General features: G+C 40.1%; 3 protein-coding genes across 6 annotated transcripts in view; 1 reads left to right on the forward strand and 2 right to left on the reverse strand.

Annotated features, from left to right (window-relative positions):
• Window positions 1-3,114: 3,114 nt before the first annotated feature.
• On the reverse strand, window positions 3,115-6,492 carry RB195_024803 (uncharacterized protein; the record flags this gene model as incomplete). The annotated part of the gene is made up of 4 exons (XM_064212706.1): window positions 3,115-3,298; window positions 4,801-4,952; window positions 5,375-5,608; window positions 6,283-6,492. The coding sequence occupies 4 exons, from the start codon at window positions 6,490-6,492 to the stop codon at window positions 3,115-3,117; spliced, it is 780 nt and encodes a 259-aa protein (XP_064068587.1).
• RB195_024804 (uncharacterized protein) overlaps window positions 3,240-18,238 on the reverse strand; it is a gene marked incomplete at both ends in the record, with an annotated part of 28,880 nt that continues 13,881 nt past the window's right edge. For 2 of the 4 annotated variants that reach the window (XM_064212707.1, XM_064212708.1), the window contains 4 exons: window positions 6,704-6,871; window positions 6,928-7,007; window positions 7,324-7,410; window positions 16,951-17,033. In XM_064212707.1, the coding sequence (XP_064068590.1) occupies window positions 6,704-6,871; window positions 6,928-7,007; window positions 7,324-7,410; window positions 16,951-17,033 (418 nt within the window). Of the gene's footprint in view, window positions 3,299-6,433; window positions 6,517-6,703; window positions 6,872-6,927; window positions 7,008-7,323; window positions 7,411-16,950; window positions 17,034-18,238 lie in introns of those variants that run through there. The other 2 variants (XM_064212710.1, XM_064212709.1) reach the window with 2 other exon arrangements.
• RB195_024805 (uncharacterized protein) lies at window positions 12,050-12,361 on the forward strand (the record flags this gene model as incomplete). The annotated part of the gene is made up of 1 exon (XM_064212711.1): window positions 12,050-12,361. One exon carries the CDS (start codon window positions 12,050-12,052, stop codon window positions 12,359-12,361), a length of 312 nt encoding a protein of 103 aa, XP_064068592.1.

Below are 18,238 nucleotides of genomic sequence, written 5' to 3' on the forward strand. Positions count from 1 at the left end.
ATTGAAGGCGTAAGAAACATTTGTATTTTTCTCTTCTTTTTTATCCTGCTTCCGAACATGATCATATCCTTTGTATGGAACCAAATTTAAATTCGAATTGTATTCATTCATAGACACACACACAGACACACACACACATACACACATACACACACATGGACTGAGTACGTTATTCAGCATGATAGGCCCAGTAAACCCGTGGCGGTGAACCCATTTTGTTAGATCGTCACCGTATGGAACTAGTTTACTGTACAGCAGTGGAGAACTGTTTTCTCGGCAGCGGCAACGTTGCAATGGAAGGTGACGAGGTTTTCCTGTTTTTGTGTTTTGCAGCACATTTTTTGCTAACATTTTTACTCGCTGATGCGACTCGGGGTTCTGTCTTGTGTTAGGAGGGTTCTCTCCGATGGTCATTGTACCTTCGCCGACTTTCCATCTACGCTACCTACGTGCTTCCTGTCTCCGGCCTTTGGCCGCGTGTGTTTCATAAATCTTCTCCCGCTTCAGTATTGCATAATTGTATGTTTATTGCCTTCTCTATTATTGCATACTACGCTATCATGTAAGAGGTGGGAATTCATACGGAAACTACTTAGAGGGGAGAAGTGTATGGATGTGGATCATGCCATCTAGCTCTAGCCGTGGGCCACCTAGGCTTAATGCAACGGCGTAGCTCTCCTTATTACATTTCTAAGCCTATGCGCCAGCTCGCCGGTAACAGCGCGACGCAAGCGATGCTCCCGGCCAGCCTTTGATCGAGAGGAGCGATGCGAGTCGCCACACTCCCACTGAAGTAGTGTTTACGGAGTATGAGAGTGCCTGTGAAGGATTTTGGCTCCTTACGCAACTCCTTCATGCGTAGTCTTTCACTGCTGTAAAGTTCTTGTCAGAGTGATGTTGATTACCACAAGAGATCACTGGGTTTCCGCAGCAGATCTACCACTCGTAACTTATCAAATGCGACGAAACGTGCCTGTGGGGGTAATTCAACGCGGTGATTGCAGATATCGGCACACTGTGGATAATACCCAGAGGCAATCGATATTGTTGAGATTGATTGATTGTTGCTATGGCGATAGTGAAAACTTGCCACCTGAAGCTTGCATTCATGTTGACAACAGTTTCTACACATGTCAACGAATTTCCAAACTTTTCGGCACGTCAAACAAATACAGAGGCTCTTGTGATTTGTTCGCCAAATATTTTGTAAGCACGTGCTGCCTCCTTACTTCACTATTTTCCCATCTCTGAAAACTCTAGTTACCTGTGCGGCATTTCTTTCTCTAGTGGAACATTTTTTTAATATCTAAGAGTTCGAATGCACCCCAATTGGCTATTCCAAAGCAAATGTATGACGCCTATTACGTTCATATTGCAAATAAATGAAGGTGTCAATCATGTCATTATTTACTTGGTCTTCAGATTTGCATCTTTTGAAACACGAACTTCGACTTATAGATTATTTTATCGTGATAAAAGTGAGCAGATATGAGCCTTTCTAAAACTCTCAACTGTAATGAAGATGGACGAACAGTAGATTGAAATCGAGGTTCAGTGCTGTTCTATAGGCTGCATGTGCTATGAAACGTACATATATACGTATGCTGAGCCCAACCGCCTAACAAAGTAATCGCATTCGATTCCTATCCAAACAAATTGAAGTCGTTGGTAAATTTGGTCGCTATTCACACCAACAGATACATATATGCAGAGAGATATGGTATGGACTGTCTACGGTGAGAGTGACGCTTGACGATGTTTAGATGTTTAGATGACTGCTTGGTAAATTTGACATCCCGTGGCATGAAACTTCACGTAAAAATGGTTTTTGCGTACTTATAAATGACACGTGGAGAAAGCTACATCCCCAGATATCTACAAGTAATCACGAAAATCCGTCTACACTTCTTTGGTCACATTACAAGAAGTACATCAAGTCGCCTTTAAGACAAATCTCAAATGAACTTCTGCAATCTGAAATGAGCTAGAAAATAGCATCTGAACGCAATTTCTGGAGTACTGGATCTAAAAGGGCACCCTTGGCTTCGAAAGACAGTTCGTCTTTCGACAGAAAGCGTTTTAACAACGGATGCTTTGACTTTACGAGTGACGGCGTGAGGCTATAACATTAGCCCGTCAACTAAGAAAAAGGGTAGAGTCTAATTCACCAGATGTAGTCAGAGTATGGTAGAATCTCTGTAGACAAGGGTTTGTCGGGCATGTAAGGAAAAAACATAAAAACAAACCTATCAATGGAATACATGTTACTTCACTGAATGTTATCATGCAGGCATGATGATCACAAACAGATGATTTTGCCTAGTTATTGCTGACACCAAATGTGTTCGAAAAAATGAGTGCTATGCACCCTCGTTTGATACAGAGAGTTAAGGGAATACGGACTGTTTCCAGTGAAAGAAAGACCGCGAACTATAGCAGAAACGTCGTGCTCACCCCGTTGAAAGATCTGCTCTTGATCACACTTGCTTATATTCGCAATTCAGAAAAATGGAAAGAACGATTTTTGACAATTTTCTTTGTGATTCACTATTGCTGTTATCTAGTGGGCTTTTGTAATGCAGGACCGGCTGTGACTGCACAGTCGATGACTCCAGACCGTACTATTACCAACTAAGCCTTTTATTCCTCCATGGTCGATAAACTGGCAGCAGACTTGTTAAAACACTGGCTCGGCTATCTCATTGAATAAGTCAACAGGTAGGTCTGCAGGCACAGTCTCATGTAATGCCAACGGTTCCGAATTGCAGTCGAAATGTGTTGACGCATCCCAAGCGAATTTGATTGGATAGGCGCCAGAGACTTTATCATTCATCCTTTGTTGCTGCTATCATTTCGACACCAGCTCAGTTTCCTAGGATCTGTCTCGTATTTAAGTAAGATAAATGATGGCAACAACTACGAGAATTCCACCGTTTGGGAGCAATTTTGATGATCAGAAGTAGTGGTAACCTGATAAAGCCCCACGATGGGAGACACGAACTGAGAGAAAGTCAAATTTCACGTCACACATGTGTTTGTTAACGCCTATTGCTCATGAAAAAAACGTCTCAAATCAAAGTTTTCTTTTCTGAACAATAGACTCGCACAGACATTTCATTCCTGGCAGCACGAGAAAATTGGCAGTTCAAACATATGTTTTATGAAACATGTGTACGGTTTATATCGCTTTTTTATTGCTTTGATATAAACAAACGAATAAAATGAACAATACGCTCTTCTTATCTCGGGACTGCAGGAGATTTGTTGAACAATTCCTTCTTCATACGAAGAACTCGATCTGGAATAATTTTGCGAGTGAGTAGAAAAGTCAACGTTACAAGAAACCCAGAAATAAATCCATGAAAAAATGTTTGCTACATCATTATCTTCAAACATGAACCCATATTCATGGGCTAAGCAACATCCCTACTAACTTCTGTCCCCAAAATCTTTTGCTAAGCGTCAGAAATCTTGGCAGTGGGCAAAACTGAATTTTGCAAATACCATTTGAAAGCAAATGAGCTCCTAATTTCAAATATACTCGTTTAGTTTTGATGTGTAGCCTGAAAACAGGCAAAGTTTCCGCCAACTCCGTTAATTACTTTCACACCTCCAAATTCCATTGCCATTAGCATATTCTGCGGATATAATATAATGATATAATATAAATTATAATGGTATGGGTGGGTGTGGTGTAGCGGTTAGAGGTTCCGCTTTCTGCACGATCGATCGGAGGTTTGAATCCGCCTTTGGTGCATCCCAAGGGCAGAAACTTTAACTAACTACAATACTCTGCATGAACATTGAAAAACCGACGGTGAGTGACGGTGCGGCACCGTCGGCCACCGTCGCTTGCTCATAACTGCTCATAAAATGGAAACTTCAGGACAGTTTATATATCATTTAATTCCTCTCTTTGAGATCTATACGAAAACCCACATATTGCTGAGAAAAGAGCAAAATGACGCCAAATATGCGCCAAAAAGCAATAATTGGAACCTAACATAGCCTAAGGTTATAGTTGACAAAGTGTTCAGAGACTCAAACTTTCACATTTGGTCAGAACATCAAGGAATTGTTGTGGACGAGTACTTGAAATTGTTGATTTGTTATTTTTTAGTCATTTGTGCGTCATTTTAGTCATTTTAATTGTTGCATAAAATAGCGGTTCGTCCTTACTTTGAACGTTTGTTGCAATGAAAGAAGTTGTCAAAACAGCCTATAAAATCGCGGTTGAGCACAACTATTCCTGAATTTTGTGAGATTTGTGTTGTATACAGACAGATGAACCCCGCTCGTACACTAGAGTATCGCAAAGTTTGAAAATCCCACTTTTCGTCTTTTTCCTTTCATTTCATCTCTACTTTGCACCTCCGTTAATCACCAGAACAAAGGTCAAATCGAAAGAACCTAAGCAGATCGCTTAAAACAGGTAATGTACGTTAGTTTATAAGGTATGTTTCCCTCTGAATAGATTTTCTTGCTCTATTATAACACCTTCTTTTCATAGCATTCCATAGAAAGGAAGAGTATGAAGCTTACTATTAAATTTTATGCAACTATTTCAATACTATGCTCCTTGATTCACCAAAAATCGAGTTCGCCACAGCATTTTGAGTTGAATGATATCGTTTCCAAAACAATTCGAAATTTCTTTCTATCTGAATTTCTATCCGCGGCCCGGCTATTTTCGCACCTCAACAAAGCTGGCTTATTCCACCATTAAGCCACCAATTTGAAGTAAATTTTGACTGTTTTCACAAAAACGAGATTTTTGCAGCCTCCGTGATGTTTCCGTACCTGAAATATTCTATTCTAATCGCAAAGAGACGCTCTTTCGAATGATGACAACTCCGCTTGGCTGCAAAAATCTCGCTTTTGTGAAAACAGTCGGAATTTTCTCCAACTTGGTCACTCAAAAAGTATGACCAACTCTCATCCAATGTAAGCTCCTAAAACACATCTTGTAAAATCTTGTGAAGAAGAGTCCTAAGCAAGTACCGATTCGTGAGAAATGAGCGTTCATTGTAAGCCGTTAATAATAACGCGATTAATCCGTGTGTGTGTGTATGTGTGTGTGTGTGTTTGTCTGTGTGTGTTTCTCTGTGTGTCACGAAAATACTCCATAATGATGCAAAACTCTGCACCGGTGGGGTGCCGAACCATCGTCATACACCTTACAGGCGAGTATTCAACCTTTCCACCATTGTCCAGAAATGTATATTTTTCCTCCTATGTATGTTTGCTTCGATACCCCAAGTTAGTTTCTGTATTATGGTAGTGAGGGTAAATAAACTTTTATGTGAATGTACACTTCCAAATTTGCAAATTATCATGCTATATAGTAACGGGCTTATTCTGTGTATGTGCGTACCTTGGTCAAGAAATTCAAAAAGAGAGGGAGACGGACACCATGGTTTGGTGCGCTGGAGCCCCAACGCGGTAGAATTGGGTGAGACGGGTCCTCCGGCGTCGAATTCGTGCCCCGGAGCCGGATTGCTGTAAATGGGAGGGGCGGGTCCCACGTGTTCGGATTGGTGCGCCGGTGACAAGAAGCTCTAGAGTAGGGAGAGACGGGTTCCACTGCGTTGGATTGGTGCGCGGGAACCTAAACGCGGTAGAATGGATTTGGTTCCTTCGCATATCTACTGCCCGGCATAACTCCCTGATGCTGCTAACATCCTTTCTTCAAAAAGAGGAAACACACGTGCGAACGACTGCTAAGATAAAATGCAAGCCAACACACGTTCACTTGGTCTGAAGTAGATTTTTATCTTCATCAATACGATGGTGACATTCACCTCATTTCATGTTAGCACATCATTATGTGCTAATTGTTGAGAACGAAAGAATTTTATACTTCGAATAATGTTTCCAAATTGTGGAGGTTTCATAGAAACATAGATGTAAAATCAAGTTTGATTGTTCTCCAAATATAGTACTGACGCGCTTAGGAAGAAAATAATGAAATCTCTCATCCATGCCCAAATTTTTGAGGGAAAAAATCGAAGAAAGGGTTGATAAAAAACAATTATAATTTTACAAATAAAGTCACTTCTGTTATTTCTTATTAATCGGTGATGGCGAGCGAAGAGAACACCAAAAAAAGTCTGAAGGCTTTAGCCGGACGTTCAGACTGGTTGGAACAAATAACGAAATAGAGCAAAGTTGGTCTGAAGGCTTTAGCCGGACGTTCACACTGGTTGGAACAAATAACGAAATAGAGCAAAGTTGTAAGTTTGACACTGAAAAAAAGAGATACTTTCAAAGTTAGGTACTTACAATTTGAAGCAAAGTCAAGCGTCGTGGGACACGACCTTCTTGAATATGGCTTCTCCTTTTCTCTTTCTCCAACGTTCCTGCGACAGTTCCCGGTTGCCGGGAATTCAATATATTGGAATTTCCACGAGTTTCGAAAAAGTAAAGTCGAAAATTAGCCGATAAACAGATGGGAAACGAGAAAATTGGAAGCTGACAGAAGCGAAGAAACATCAAATAGCAGAAGAAGCAAATTTGCTGAAATATTTTTCAAATATTGACATTGAAATGTTCCAGTTTTTATTCTATTCTATTTTTATTCTAAAATCGATGAAATATCTTTAAATACTGATTAAAGGACATAAAGGAAAAAGAGAAGGGTCATTTGCGTGGGTCGAATTACAAAAGAACGACGAAAAAAAAAACGAAAAATTCAACATTTAGTTTATACAATATAACAATGGAACGACGTAGATTCGACACCATTCTGACTCAAATTTTTGCAAAAGAGATGATCTACTTTGCAACCACCTCCCTTTACGATCCTCCTATAGGAAAATCCTACCACACGCTTGACCCTGATTCGAACTATTGTCAAGGGCAGATTGTTCGCCTAGAAAATTTCCGAGCAGAATTTCCAGAACAAGGCATGTATGCCTTTTTATTAACCTTGAATGCAGCATCCAACTCTTTGTAGCTGTTGCAATGGCTCCAAAGATTTCCTCGAGAAAGTGTGAGACTGGTCTTCTCTTAAGATATTCATCTCGGATCATCGGAAAGAAGATTAAGCATCTCGTAGAAAAAGGTGGTTCCTCATTCGACGGAACATATCGCTGGTAGGAAAGGTTTAATGCTGGGAACTATACACTAAAAGATGAAATTCCCCGATCATCTACTTTTGATAAAAAGATTGTCCAAAGGGAACTGATGCTGGTCGGCTGAGTACAATCAAAGCCGGAAAGTAATGTGAATAATTGGATGTTGTAGCGAATAAAGAACAAAGAAAATCCTTTTTTCCCGACAATACCAGCCCGCATGTTGCCCGAATAAATCTGAAAAAAAAACCTTGACTGAAAGCTCCTTCTTCATCCACCGTATAGTCCAAACATTGTTCCTTCTGATTTCCATGTATTCCGCGTATTTGTTCACGATCTGAAAGGACAGCATCTTATTGATGAGACCAAGCGCAAAAACCACTTGAATCCTTTTCAGATTGAAACTGTTTGGGTTTTTCGGCGAAGGAACCTGCAGGCTGCAAATGGGGCCGGCAACCATTGCTTCATGCACAAGTTCAAGAGTACGCAAGGATTTTCTCGACAAGGGGTAAGACAGCGTATGTTCTCTGCCAGCATGGGCATTTTTTATGCGGATGGATTGTATGATTAATCTGGTCAAATCCGAATTGTTTGGTATATAGATAGGATTCTTCGTGGCAAAGTATTTGTATGGCAAAGTTGTAGAGATTATTCAAAGCAAAGATGGACTAACTCGGGCGATAAAACTCATGCCAGGTATAAGAATATTACAAATGCCGCTAAACAAAGTTTAGTCGCTGGAAATTTCTTCTGATACTTCTGCAAATAACCCTCCAGTGCACGAAGAATACTCTCCTAGCGATATGAGAATTCCACCAGCATTTCTTAACGAGGTAAGAACCGTGCATATGAAGTTATTCAACGGTACGAACAAAGTCTGGAGGAGACAAGTTCATTGCCCAGTTCGTCTACATTCTTAATGCTATCAATACTACTGAGTTTGACAAGCACTGTCAGCTCTTTTCCTATTATCTCCTCCCTTATATGCAAGGAAGGATCTGGGAAAATTCATTCCTGCCAATGAGCAATACGAACTCTGCTTTGACGATAACGAAAGCAAAATTTTCGAAAACACAGAAGAAATGGTTTTCAGATTACCTGAAACTCCCACTGACAAATGCACTCTTGTTCAGCTAAGAGTGATAATAAATGGAACCATAATGTCAGAGATCATAGAGTGTAACCCACCAAACTTCTGTGGTTCATCAAAAACATTGTTCAGCAAACATCTGCTTGGAAATCCCTATTGTTGGCCAGCGTGTGCCATATTTTCAGTCGCAACATTTCTGTACTCCATAATTGCAACCGTAATGTTCGGAGTGTAGTCAGTTAAAAACATTGCACAAAAGAAACGACAAAACGCGAGAGCGACGAGCACTCAAAACTGTACTGCAATCAATTCTGCAGAACCGATACAAATGAGTACATTCAGTCCACTGCGGCTTCGTACGATATCCGTAGCCTGTATTAATATTACTCTGTTCATAAGTAGAATAAATGGGTGTCAGCACAGTAGACATTACTCATGGTAATAAAACACTATGGTTTGATCAAAATCTCGAAAAAAAAAACCAATAAAAATGAAGTGTATGAAAATATCGCAATTTTTCACCAGAGACACTTCGCACAAAATCTTTCACACTACGAGATGTCCACAAATGGGTCCTTGTACTGATGATAGATGCACCACCCTAACATCGACAGAAGTTATCGATGAATTTAGTGAGGCGAAGCCTTGTCCTAGGTATTCGGCCTTCGTTGATGCATGTGTCGGATTGTCATGCTGCTGCCTACTCACATTACCAGGGTGTTCGTTCATGCGCTTAGCGCATACTCCTCGAAACGAAAAGGTTTATGAAATTCTCAACCGTGGAAATTGGGAACCAGTCGCACAAATCCATGTAGAAATTGAGATTCACGGCATTAAGAAAACCAGAGAGATTTCCCTTATACCACACTCCCAAACGGTAGATGAACTTTCAATCGCAAATAACATCTTTTCAAAATTCATATTCTCCTTTAATGGATAGAAACTTTGCCATAGCAAAACATGACGCTCTTATGATGCCCCATTATCATCAACTTCACGTGGTATGTCCTAACGAAAGCATCGCATTGGAAAATTTCTCGCAAAGCAGCAATCACATGATTTGTGTTTGCGAAAATCTAGAGACACCCAATACGTGTTATTGTCCAGACATGTCAATAAGGAGTCTCAAATCAACTTCCAATAGATACCTCTTACATGAAGATAACTCTTGAAGACATGGAAATACAAATACACTCTCAAGAGGGAGAAGTCACTTTAGCAATACGTTCAACTCTGTTGTTGGATAGTGCAAGTTATATTGTGATTGAACAATGCAAAATAAAGCCTGAAAAAAATATTAGGCTGTTATGAATGCGTTGAAATAGCTACATTAAACGTGTCATGTTTCACTGAACCCGAAACATGGGTCACCGTAAAATGCGAAACTCTAAATATTAAAATATTTAGTGTACATTGCTCTCCGAATAACGAGATATCAAGGATAACGTTAGAATTCGACCACGCCGTAGTGAAAGAAAAATCTTACGTTACGTGCGGAGGCACGGAAACTACATTTAATCTATAGGGAACACTCAATTATCACCCTGAAATATAACCAAAATCGGTGTTCGAAACCCTGACTTGAAACCATTCAAGAAAAGTAGGTTAAATGACATGAACATTTCTGACTTCTCACCAATGTTGGAAGTGATAAAAAAGCACTGGGGCACAGTACTAGTGGCGATAGACGGAGTAGCATGCCTAGTTGGGATCACATATGTTTGCGGTCCTACAATTATAATGTTAGTGTTCAAGGTACTGTGGGTTGTAGTCCAAACAACTCTCAAAATATTGTGACACATTTTGAACACGATTTTTTGAATGTTATCAGTGGAGGGGAGACATGCCGAACCAACGTTTACACCATCAATCGATCCTGATCGAAGTGTGTACAAATACACAATGTGCATAAAAATTTATAGAACTCATCTTTTATATTGAATCGGTCTCTAAACACACACCGAGCAGTTCCGGCAGGGGTGGAGCGAGCTAATCCTCCACACATAAAAGCTGACGTTGACCGCATTAGACCCATCACTTCTATTCCGATGACCGACTTCGACAGCACTCTAGCAGAGATCGACATCTCTGACACATTCGCTCTTACTGCCACAGCACTGAAAACCTTGGCCCCTGTTGTATAGAACTCACACCTGCAGCTGCCAGGCCATTTACATCCTATTCAGAATGCAGGCGTCAATCTGTCAGAACGCTACAAGCCTAAATCTCCTTGTACTTTCTGCTCAACCACAGAAAATCTCGATAACCACACGAGTTACCGCTGTAATCGTTTTCCTGACCTTGTGTCGAAAGCCTTACAGGCTGCTCGCTTGCTACTTTGCGAGCGCTGCTTGAAACCACAACATGCAGAAGAAGACTGTGGAATCATGTGTGCAAAATGTGATCTACTCCACAATTCGCTGCTCTGCAATGGAAGAGCCCGTTCTGATATTCTCTTCAAAAGAAGAAAATTCTGAAAAAAAAATTCTTCTGTTCAACTAGTTGTCCTCCGTCACCGAATTTTCTTCGACTGCTATTCAATTATTTTTCCACTACTGTTTCCTCATTACGCCTTCCCGCCGCCACAAAATGCGACATGCAACAAACTCCTCAATCAGTACGATGAACGCAAGGAACAATCATCTACGAATCTACGACCTGGAGAAGTACCTACTGAGAAGACTACACCTTCTACAAGATCATAATTGGCGATTTCAACCCTAAAATTGGACTTCACATCGTGAGCCACGGCCTACGATGGAATGAACAGGGGGAGAGGCTCTCCGAGTTCATCATGACGACTAAGACCATCCATGAGAACTCGCAACTCCAGAAGCGTTCCTCTCTACGCTGGACGTGGCAGTCACCCCGTGGAGGGTACCGTAATAAAAAATAGACCACATCATTGTCAATAAAAGGTTCTGCCTGACGAACGTCGCTGTTGTGCCAATGTTCTATACGGGATCGGATCCTCCGCCGAGGAAGGGCAACCAAGAACTCATGTCCGAGCTTGCAAAGCTTTGCAGAGAGGTAATAGAGGGAATTCTCAAGGAGAGAAGAGCAGAAGTGCTGCTGAAGCTGCAGAGGCAGGGAAAAGCATCCGCTATGCCCGTTGAGACTTCGCCAATCGCAAGACAAAGATGACAGCCCTACGGAACTCGAAGAGAACAACCATTGCATCGAGAAGGGAAATGGAGAAAATCATCTACGACTTCTACCCTGATCTCTCGACAGCCATGTCCACTTGCCTCCTCACCATATGAGGGAAGGCAAACATGTCATTCCAAAGGTTCTCCCGTTCGAAGTACCACATGCTATCATGTCGGTAGGAAATCGTACGGTACCCAGTCCCGACAGAATAAGACCACAACACATTAAAAACTTTCCGCCAGTACTCAACAACACCCTGGCTCTTTACACGTTTCCTGTCAGAAGGTCCAAGGTTAATAAAAAGAGGAGGACCAGCAAGATCGTGTTCACAAGATCACAAAATCTTCTCTTCAGATACAAGAGCGATCCCTAATAGGATTGAAAAAGTCTTGGATGAAGGACAACCATGCAAGCAAGCAAGGTTTCAAAAAGGATTCAACACGATTGAGCAATCCACATTGTTTCGAAACTCATCGAGGTATCACGAGAGCACAAGATGCTGCTCTGTCTCACCTTCATTGACTTGAAGAAGGCCTTCGACTCATTTGAGAGCGGTAGTGGAGGCCTTGGACAACCAAGGCGTCCCTACTCAGTACATAAAGGTACTTTGAGAGTTGTATAGCAACTTCACGACCGGAATTTCGCCATTCTTCAAGAATATCATATATGACGTGAAGAGGGGGATCCGACAGGGTGATACAATCTCACCCAAAATATTCACACCCACCAGAACGCAATGCGAAAGTTGGAATGGGACGACATGGGAGTGAAGGTTGATGGTCGGCAGCTCCACCATTTGCGGTTTGCTGATGACATCGGACTGATAACACATCAGCGAAGCGGAACGAATGCTGACCGAATTCGACGAAACATGTGGGTGCCTCGGTCTTCAGCTGAATCTGCAAAAGACGATGTTCATGCGCAACGGATGGGTCTCGGATGCCCCATTCACGCTCAACAGAAGGAACATATCGGAATGCATCAGCTACGATACAATGACATTTTAGACCATGTTGGTGTTGAGATGAAAAAAGGAACGAGCGACTAGTGGAAAAGACTGATTCCACGAAGTTACCAAAGATATGTATTCGGGGTACGGAAACGATCAAGAAGAGGTCAAACGGTGCAGAGGGGAAGTATGGTAAAGAGCAGAGAAAAATAAGTTTAACTAGCTTACTTATAAGATAGAAGTTTCTTTACTTGAATAAGTTATAAGTTACCAGACTTACATACAGGAAAATACATTCCAGGAGTAATCATGAGAGTATATTAGTTAACTTCCACTTGCATTGATATATCGGGTATATTGCCATGGTTATTCGTTTTGGAACTTATTTGATCGAAACAAACACTTGCTTGTCGTTTTTGTAGCTTCTTATGGAAGCACCTGTTTCATTCGAGCCGAGCTATTTTGATCCACACACATCGGTTATTCATTGTTCTGCTTTTGTGTTCACTGCATCTAGGCACATCACACTCTCGGCTTTGGTGCGGACTTGTTTTTGCACCTTTGAAGTCAAAACGAGACGCAGGAACTCTCGATAAGAATGGATTACCTTCTTTTAACTGAAATTATAACCCAGACCCATTATAAAAAAACACATTTGATAACAAACAATGTCACAAAAGTTTTAATGAAATAATTAATATAAAATCACAGTGAATTAATTGTTCCTGGGATTTCAATATAAACAAAATGCTTTACAAAAATAACAATTTACATAGCCACTTCAATAATGATGCTGCTCGAAATAATAAAATAAGGTTATTTAACTTATTTTACACGTTAATCATTGGAGAGGCTTTCCGCCTATTTTTTTTACTCCTGTTTTTAAACAAGTTTTATTATAAAGGATGCTTTCAAAAACAGCTCAATGAGACAGTACTTTCCCTTTTCCAATAGTCACTTGAGGGATTTAGGAAAACTGGTAGTGAACGACGGTAGTATCTACGGACATACCGTCGTTTTTATTAGGTTGAGCAAATATGAATGAGCGTTGTCTTTGGTTCCCTTTTTCTCAAGTATAGTAACGATTGTGTCATTGCTCTCGCTCTCATTTGAAAGAACGTTTTTTGCGCATATATTGTTGCGCAGAGTTTATTGCTTTTTGTGGTAAAAACGATTTTTACGAAATGCTCAACCAAAAATTCCGTGTGTGCTGTACGATTTCAAACGCGGGGCAACATCCACTGAGTTTAACTGGAACCTGTGCAATGCCTCCGGAAAAAACGTCAACGCAGAGATGGTTTGAACGCTCTTGAGCTGGGGATGAAGGCCCCACCAATGAAGAGCATGGGCCCAGACCTTGAAACATTGACGACGAGCCATTTTTTTTTCATGACTGTCCCGTCGGACGACACATTTTTCTTTGTTGAAAAGTTGTTAACCTTTAAATAAATGAGTGATTATGATTAAGAAATATCACATAAACATTAATATTTAAAATCAAAAAAATAAATTTAAAAATATCAAATAATTAAGTTGAAAAATCACAGAATATTAAATTAAATATTAGAAAAATATAAAATGGAAAATTAAAATTACACTAAGAAATAGTTTGAAAATCAAGATTATGAAATTCAAAAGATAAATTAAAATTGAAAAATAATTAAGTTGAAAAATCACAGAATATTAAATTAAATATTAGAAAAATATAAAATGGAAAATTAAAATTACAAAAAAATAAAAAAAAATAAAAAAAAATAAAAAAATAAAATAAAATACAAAAAATAGTTTGAAAATCAAGATTATGAAATTTAAAAGATAAATTAAAATTAAAAAATCCAAAAAAAATGAAAAAGATAATTAAAATGGAAGGAAAAGAAAGACATTCATATGCTTACTACCAAACATGATGCCAGCTTTCATCTACACGGCAAGCCCTTGGTTGTTGCTGAATAAAACATGATGAAGGGATTTGTTGACCTCAGCAACCAGATGGCTGCAGGTACTCTGTTTGTGAAGAAGACAGCCAAATGGTATATCCGGTTGTTTTTTTCATCTCGTAACCCAGACTGCCATGGTGAACGCTTTGTTGTTGTATTGCGAGAAGGTCAAGAAAATCAGAATCAATTACTTCAAAGAGTTGATTGTTGAACACTTGCTGTAGAAAAACATCGAGCATCTAGATCAGCAGTTCAAGATCTTACAAGCGGAAGCTAGTGTCTGATTTAAATGCAAAGGCTAAAGACAGATGGTTTTGCTTTGACTGCTACAGCTCGACCTCTGCAACTTCAGACAGATTGACTGTCCGGAACGTGGCTAAGAGGACTCAAGCAAAATGCAGTGAGCGCGACAAATTTTGCTGTTTAGATTGTCTCCAAACAACTCATATCTGTTGATTATTGCAAAGAATATTATTGGTAATTGTTTGTAAATGCTGGTGGAAAAAGAAATAAATATAAATATAAATAAAACTTGAAATTCAATGGATAGTCGGTCGATGCCAACATAAGACAGTTGTAAGTATAAACTGATTATTTTAACAGAAAACAAGATAATCGCGCACATTCTGACTTAAATAATGTACTTCAGCGCAGCATAGAGCGACGTCGTCCCACAAGGCAGACTGGCTGTCGCGCACCATTGAGCAACATATTCGTCAACGTGTTAAAGCCGTCGACAAAGACACCTTAAAAGAAGTGAATGAACTGCTGAATCCAAGTCAGACGATTACGGCTGATTTCTACACGGAAAAACAGACCCGCATGGACTAGCAACTGCGTCGTCAGAGATTTGATAGGACTTCGACAAAATTCCTGCAGAAGAACGCTCGACCACACGTCGCAAGGACCATGAGGCAGAAAATCAATCAATTGGACTAACAAGTTTTCTCTCGTCCGCCTTACACTCCCAAACTCGCGCCTTCCAACTACCACTTGTTCCGGCCGCAGCATTCAGCGAAAGACAAGAAATTTCAAGGCGGCGCCGAAGTACGACATTGGGTAGCCAATTCTACTCGCAGCCACCTTAGTTCTCATAACCTGGTGTTCGCTCTTTGCACCGAAAATGGCGAAATTTGATTTATGATTGTGATGAATATATTTTGGAATGAGCTGTTCAACAGTTGCATCTACAATAAATTTTTTTCTTTAAGAAACGCACATTTGTATTTCCTCAAACTAATACAGAGTCCGGGCGCAGCACTGTACTTTATTTTTCTCGATCAGATCTAAACTGTGCAAACCTCTCCTGTCAGTTAAATCCCGCGATTCCAGAATTCCGCGATTCTCCTCTCTACTTTGGACGTGGGAGTCACCCGGTGGAGGGTACCGTAATGAAATAGACCAGATATTTGTCAATAAAAGGTTCTGCATGTTCTGCATGCATTCTGCACGTGTACATGTTTATGTGCGTACACGTGTATACGTGTACGTGTATGTGTATGTGTATGTGTATGCGAATGTGTATGTGTATGTGAATGTGTATGTGTATGTGTATGTGTATGTGTATGTGTATGTGTATGTGTATGTGTATGTGTATGTGTATGTGTATGTGTATGTGTATGTGTATGTGTATGTGTATGTGTATGTGTATGTGTATGTGTATGTGTATGTGTATGTGTATGTGTATGTGTATGTGTATGTGTATGTGTATGTGTATGTGTATGTGTATGTGTATGTGTATGTGTATGTGTATGTGTATGTGTATGTGTATGTGTATGTGTATGTGTATGTGTATGTGTATGTGTATGTGTATGTGTATGTGTATGTGTATGTGTATGTGTATGTGTATGTGTATGTGTATGTGTATGTGTATGTGTATGTGTATGTGTATGTGTATGTGTATGTGTATGTGTATGTGTATGTGTATGTGTATGTGTATGTGTATGTGTATGTGTATGTGTATGTGTATGTGTATGTGTATGTGTATGTGTATGTGTATGTGTATGTGTATGTGAATGTGTATGTGTATGTGTATGTGTATGTGTATGTGTATGCGAATGTGTATGTGTATGTGTATGTGTATGTGTATGTGTATGTGTATGTGTATGTGTATGCGAATGTGTATGTGTATGTGTATGTGTATGTGAATGTGTATGTGTATGTGTATGTGTATGTGTATGTGTATGTGTATGTGTATGTGTATGTGTATGTGTATGTGTATGTGTATGTGTATGTGTATGTGTATGTGTATGTGTATGTGTATGTGTATGTGTATGTGTATGTGTATGTGTATGTGTATGTGTATGTGTATGTGTATGTGTATGTGTATGTGTATGTGTATGTGTATGTGTATGTGTATGTGTATGTGTATGTGTATGTGTATGTGTATGTGTATGTGTATGTGTATGTGTATGTGTATGTGTATGTGTATGTGTATGTGTATGTGTATGTGTATGTGTATGTGTATGTGTATGTGTATGTGTATGTGTATGTGTATGTGTATGTGTATGTGTATGTGTATGTGTATGTGTATGTGTATGTGTATGTGTGTATGTATGTATGTATGTATGTATGTATGTATGTATGTATGTATGTATGTATGTATGTATGTATGTATGTATGTATGTATGTATGTATGTATGTATGTATGTATATGTGTATATACCCCAGGATAGGATAGGAAATATCTTATTAACTGGGTATTGATTAAGTAGTCTTCCGCTGTGGTAACATTTAATTTTTTACACACACCTACGCTTGTTGATCGTCTTGTACGGAATGGATTCGCGAGAGATCGTCTTCGTTCCTTTCTGTTTATTGTGGTTTGCACACTCCTGAAAATTCAGAACTCAAGAATAGTCAGCAGGAGCACATCATCTCATTAGACGTGGAAAGATTCCATAATCAGACACAACTGACAAAAATGATTGGGACGCTGCATGAAATAGCATCTTCACTACGCTATGTTGCATGCTAAGATTTATGTTCCTTAACTTGTTTTTCGAATGTTTCGTTTCTGTATATGTTCGTTTAGGCAAATCATATCAAGGAATATAGCTCGCACAACTACTCAGATGGTGGATAGCCCTTGTGCAAGGAGTCATCATTTTTTCGTGATGCCGACATCATTCAAAGTCAATACGTATTTCAAATAAGGTGAAAAAAAGAAAGAAAAAAGAAGGAGCGAAAAAATTTTGAGAATGTTCCGAAGGCTCGCCTTCATGAACTTTCCTGAAATTATCGTTCCAGTTCACGGAACTCCCTCACAAGAGGGATCACAGCCGGTTAGTCGCGGGGCTACGTGGTCCGATAGAGGGATAATTGCGGGCCAAAAACGATCTTGTGCTTGCGCAGAGACTCGGGCGGATTCAGGGGATGGACTCTCTGTTTCTGCTGTGCTAGGATCGGCTCATAATACTACCGTATCCCGCACGTCGGTCCTGCCAAAAGCCTGGAATCAAGTGATTGGAAGGTGCAAGAGAGGCGACAACTCCAACAAATAAGCTCCACATATCCACTCCAGCAGCACACAGCGTTCTCCCAAAAATTCTTGGGACCAGAGGCTCGCAACGGGTTTTATAATGCAATGCTCCACGGGTTTTAAAATTATATGCTAGACACAGTAATAAGAAAGGATCCCTTGTCTTCGGAGGAAAGTCTGGTGCGGTAGCACCATGTGAGCCAAAAAGATTAAGTACGACGTCATCGGACTGACCGAAACGAGATGACGCCACCCTCTCAACGCCGTATATGAAATTGGAGAAGAACTGTTCTTAGGAACACGCGACAGTAGAGGTGCTGGTGGAGTTGGCGTCCTCGTCAACACGAGTATGGCAAAGAACATCGACTCTTTCGAACAATTTACGACCCGAATCGAACGTCTGCGGATGAAAAAATGTGGTCCAACACCAGCTTTGACTGTCTTCGTCGCTTACGCTCCAACATCAAGCTACGAAGAAGAAGTCAAATTTTTCTATATGAAATTCGAAAAGTTCTGCCGAGAAGATCATGCCTTCTAGAAGGTCATAATTGGCGACTT

This window comes from Necator americanus, chromosome X (genome assembly GCF_031761385.1).
Source record: "Necator americanus strain Aroian chromosome X, whole genome shotgun sequence".
Lineage (NCBI taxonomy): Eukaryota > Metazoa > Nematoda > Chromadorea > Rhabditida > Ancylostomatidae > Necator > Necator americanus.